Source organism: Perca flavescens, chromosome 13 (genome assembly GCF_004354835.1).
Source record: "Perca flavescens isolate YP-PL-M2 chromosome 13, PFLA_1.0, whole genome shotgun sequence".
Classification (NCBI taxonomy): domain Eukaryota; kingdom Metazoa; phylum Chordata; class Actinopteri; order Perciformes; family Percidae; genus Perca; species Perca flavescens.
In genome coordinates this window covers 14,434,912-14,440,410 of record NC_041343.1, presented here as the reverse complement: position 1 = coordinate 14,440,410, position 5,499 = coordinate 14,434,912, and the positions used below count along the sequence as shown (strand labels likewise).

Genomic DNA, 5,499 nt, shown 5'->3' with positions numbered 1-5,499 from the left:
CTTCACTGATATGACAGTTGGTAGGCTACTGAATTTGTCATTGCTATTACTGCCCACTATTGGATTTATAAAATAAAAAAAGGAAAAACAGGGATAAACTGTCATGGGGAGATTTTCGTTAAATAATCCAAGGAATACACTGGCAACAGTATTTGGAAATGCTTGTAAAGCAACATGGAAGGATGAGTTTATCGCTGAAATCAGTGCAGTCTCGATCATCACTAGATCTAATGATTTTCTGAGGCAAATGGCAATATATTGACAATATAAGAAATCCAAAAATTTTGACGAGAATGTGTTGAATCTGTGTAGTAAAGAAATGTGGCCAATATATATGTAGGCTACTGACCAGAACATTGTACTGTTGTGAACTTGTCAATGCTCTCTGACAAGACAATCTGTCTAATTAGCACATAAATGATCACAAACATGTCTTTGACATATCTGCAGTGCAATTTCTTGTTACTTGGCTGGCATACCAATGTGTCTATGATGCGCTAAAACTGACTTATATCAGTATATCATTGATTCCTTGATCTATATATTCATTATTATGTATTCATTGCTGTCCTTAATCCACTTTTATCCCCTACTCCATACCTCAAAATCCTGCTAAATTAATTATGTTGGGGTGCTTCCCTATGTAACGTTACATTTTTCTTGGACCTTGCACTCTTTGTGTACATTAAAGCCTCTCATATCTTTCACATTCTGCCTATCACTTAAAAAAAACTGCATACTTAACACTACAAAAGCTTTATTTTGCTTCTGTCTGCTCCTGGTAACACAGGGCCACTCACAGTAATAATAAAAACATGTTTTTTTTTTTTATTGAAAATGATGCAGAAATAACTGATTCTGGAATAGCATATGTTTGGGAATCTTTAATTATACTAGAAAATGTAATTACATGGTACTGTATATTGAATGCTTCTTTAACAGAAACAGTGCAACTCATGAGGTGAGAATTGGTTGGTAAAACATGCACATAAATTAGCAGCTGCAGGTCCCATTCATTCACACATAGCATAGGCAGGCACTAGAGTAGCCAAAGCTACTCTACAGCAAAATTACCGATTTGAAGTCTGTTCCAAAGCGCTCTTTGTTCCAGATCAATGCATCAGTTGATTAATAATGAGCTTGCAATTTAATTGATGATTGGAGAGGACAAAAAGGTGATGGAGGAGTGATTATTGAAAGAGCCTTAGAGCATTTTAATGAATGCATATTAATTTGTTTTTGTCATAATGTAGGCTGTAGTTACATTAATATTATCAAGCATGGAATGAATATGAATTGCAAAATAATCACTGTTGTGCTTTAAACTATTTAATTATCCTCAGGCATGTTTAAATGTCAGTAACTAAACCCCACATTCACAGTGTGATTTGCATCACAAGGTTGTTTTTTAAGCAGGCTTTGGTAATGAACAATGAACAATTCACTTTATAGGAGGTTTTCAAATATAGGTTTGAATCTTTGTCTATCTTTTCTTCATCTTTTGTGTAAAAAAGTGAACCTATAAATTAATTACAACAACAATATGCTGAGATTAGGGTGGTCTAAGGATCTTGAAACTTCTATAGCATTAAACAACCCTCAAAGGGAAATATCAGGCATTATAAAATAAATAAATAAATGTCACACCTTTTCTTATGAACAATTAATCAAATTACTACAGTGTGTGAAAGGAGTCACTTTTAGTGATAGATTTAACACTTAACGCTGAGGCTCTATGGAGCAGTTAAGCCCATTTTACAGGTTGTGCTACACACTACATTTTGATTGTCTGCTTTGTTGAGGAAGCTTCTGAGTGTGGAGATAAGGAGGAAATGTGTGTGTGTGTGTGTGTGTGTGTGTGTGTGTGTGTGTGTGTGTGTGTGTGTGTGTGTGTGTGTGTGTGTGTGTGTGTGTGTGTGTGTGTGTGTGTGTGTGTGTGTGTGTGTGTGGTCATACTATTATTAAGAAAAACCTGCTTTAACAATACTGTACTTTATTATGGTCATGTTAATAATAAAAATGTAACTTACATTTGAGAGAAAGAGACAGAACTTATTGTGATAAGAGTAGGGTAGAGGGAGTTATAATGCAAGCAGAGGCATCACAGTATATATATTTAACAAACTTTGATTGTTACAGCCAGCAACCACAACCACATCCACTGCATCTGTGCAGTTACTGTAACCGATAAGGTAAGTCTATCCTAATATTAAACCCAAAAAGTCCTACTTCTGCTTTTGTAAAAATTACAGCATGCAAAGCATTTTGCATCAAAGACATGTGTGTGCCCTTGTTACTTTTCGAAAATTGAGTAAAGCCTACTTGTAACAGGGAGCCTTTCATTTTCCTTATAACTACTGGTGGGCTGGGCGTTTCGAGTTAACACTAAATTACCACAATTATTAGTTCGTCAAGCAAAGCAATACAGACATTTGTTTCAGGGTTCAACGCTTCACAGAAATACGACTCCTAGAAACACTTTATTTAGTAACGGAAGTTTTGAGCCAATGAGAGAAGATAGCCATACTCTTCCACCAATGGAAAGTGTGGATGCTCCAGCTCTCCTAGTAAGCGAAAACTGCATTGGATAAAACAAGGAAGGAGGCTCCAGTGGTATAAGTGGATTTAAGGGCTTGGAAGGAAAACAAGGACGGTAGTTAACGTTATCTCGTTGTCGAAGGTATGGAATTTGTTATTTGAAAGTTTAGAGAGTGTATTTAGGATACATAGGGTGATTGAAATATCATGTTAAGCGCAACAAATACCAGGTTGACAGGTAGTCACAGCCTAATGCTGCTGGTGGCAAACCAACCAACCAGACTAACTAACTAACCCAACTAACTCAAGTGGTTAAGACCCCGGTCTTGCTTTTATGCTGTCTTTACTTAAGGTAACATAGCTAGCGGACGATGTTTAACGACAACTTACGTAACAGTCATATAGTCGGCTGTCCTGATCTAACGTTATTTTAAGCTAGCCAGTGTTAATGTTAAAGGGTTAGCTTGGCTAGTTAGCCTTAGCCTGTTCTCACTGATCTAACGAATGTGTTGAAGCAACATGGCCAGACAATTAGCAAAGCTCCGATATGACAGCGTTACCTCTTGTGACAATATACTTGTTTAGTCTGGCTACATAAACACTAACATTTTAAATCATGATAGCCTACAACCTTTGCTAGCAAGCAAGTCAGCTACCTCGCCGTGGACTTCTAGTTTCTCTATGCATGTATCACACACACACTTAGCTGTTAAAGGACAGACCTGTCCGACTTCGTGCCTGGAGTTCAGCGTGCAGCTTGTTGCAGAAGCAAACAGTCTACTCCATCGGAACTGATCACTAAAATCATGTCTTTAACGTTTATCTTTAACGTGTTTATAACAACAGGAACTAAGAAGCAACTATTGAGGAAACTTTACCGTACCCGAAGTGTGTGTGTATCAGTTGCAATTATTTTAAAGCATCGAGACGTCGTAGTGCTCCCTTTATTTTGTACATCATGTCAGCAGCTGACAGTCAGCTGAATTCCAAAATACGAGGGAGATTATTCTGTCAAGTAACACATATACGGCATACTGTATTTTTAGCTTCAATTAGCCTAGTTCTGTGTAAAGCAACAAGTTAGACATATATGCAACTGTCACATTTCAGCAGGGGTTGGGGGTCGAGAAACGCAATACACCAATTTTACATCCAAAATGAACAATGCGAATGTATTCATATTACTATGAATTCCCCCACTCTCAGAAGTAATACGGTCACATGCTTTAAGGAGATAAAGTCTGTCAAACACACAAATGTTTGCTTTTCATGATATACTGAAAGCCATGGGTAAAAAATTAAATATTTCTCCATTACAACAATGAGATATTGTCCTAATGAGGAAATGCATTGTTAACATGTAAAATAGTGGGCAGACTGCAAACCATAAAAAAAGGTTCTGTTAAAAGTGCAGTTGTAAAACAACTGACTTACAAGTACCGAATCAAAGCTTGTCTACATGTAACAGCTTTATCTTTTTCTTGGATGAAATTGAATGATTGTTTTTTTTTGGGGAAAAAAAGACTGCATTCATATGTTGAAAGTACCGTGTTTATGTTTTTGAGGTGTGGTTTTGGCGAGGGTATGGAGCACCCTGTACACAGAGTGGAGACGATGCCTATTGGACTACATGACAGGTAATGTGCAATGTGTATTCAATTATTATTTTGCTAGCAAAGTGAATATGTGTATTAATTCACTTTAATTGAACACATTCCACTTTCATCTTAACAAACTGTTAAAAAGAAGTATTAGCTTTTTGTAAACCAGGCAAAATGACTTGTGAAAAAAGAAGCAACTTTTGACTCAAGATTGAAGGTTGACCTTTCTTAAAATGTATACAGTACAGCAGTTGTCAGTCTGGGCTAGGAAATGGCTTCCACCTGGGATCGGAGGTGTTAATCAGGTAATCCCTGATTAGATTGTAGGAAAGAAAAGCAGTAGGACTGTGGTGCTCAATGACCAGGGTTGAGAACCACTGCTCAGAGTCTCAGATTTTCACTCAATGTCTTGAAATATATTACAGTGTTTCCACTAAATTAGTTCACCTGGGGCAGTTTTCCACGCCTGAATGGCCTGCGCATAATGTTGTCTAATTTATCACAATTTGCCAGCAGTCATTTTGTCACTCAAACAGTGTTGTCACAGCCATTTTTGACTATTTGCTTTTGCCTTTTTGTATACAAACACTGAAATAGTTTTATTTTATTTTTATTTTTTAACCAAGGCCCATTGTTGGTGCCGGCAAACAAACTAATCTTTTTACGAGCTGCAGGCATGCACTTTCTTCTCCACTCTCAACAAAACATCAGCAAACAATGCAAAATTAGGGAATAGCATGAACATATCAAGATCAAGCCTATGACCTCCAGTATGAGAGGCACCAAATTTGGCCCAGTTTTTCTCGAGTTCGCTACAAAAAATATAGGTTTGACCGCAAGGAAGCTGCAGAAGAGCTGAAAGTAAGACATTGAGAAAATACAGAAACTTTGGTTTAATGTAAAACCTTAGTTCTATAATTAGCAGGGGTATCTCACATTAGGATCAACAGAAACTCCACGTCAGCCATGATTGGGCACACCCAAACACATGGCTGTCAGGAAGAAAATATACTTTAGGCTTGTACCACATATTTCAAAAACCTTCTCTGTGCTTCTTGCAGAGGTTCCTTATTTCTGGGACCCAACTGTTTCTCAGGGACCTAGCTTCTCCAGTACAGAGTGACTTGTGTGTTTATGTGGTAATTACTGCAATATTTAATATGATAAAATATATCAGTTGTGATTTTTAAACCGTGCTTAGTTTCTTTTGACATCAATGACAGAAAACAAGGAAGATGCAAGCCAGTTGAAGCATAGCCTGCATGAAAATTATGAATGTAGATACAAGATCCGATGACAAATGAGTTTTACTGATTACATGTTTAAATTTCTTGCATACCTTAATGTAGGTAGTACCAAA

General features: G+C 37.0%; 1 protein-coding gene across 1 annotated transcript in view; it reads left to right on the top strand.

Moving 5' to 3' along the window:
* Positions 1 to 2,569: 2,569 nt before the first annotated feature.
* klhl13 (kelch-like family member 13) overlaps positions 2,570 to 5,499 on the top strand; it is a 41,850-nt gene continuing 38,920 nt past the window's right edge. Inside the window, exons 1-2 of the mRNA XM_028595001.1 lie at positions 2,570 to 2,680; positions 4,104 to 4,175. Coding sequence (XP_028450802.1) covers positions 4,123 to 4,175 — 53 coding nt within the window. The 5' untranslated portion in view covers positions 2,570 to 2,680; positions 4,104 to 4,122. The remainder of the gene's footprint in view (positions 2,681 to 4,103; positions 4,176 to 5,499) is intronic.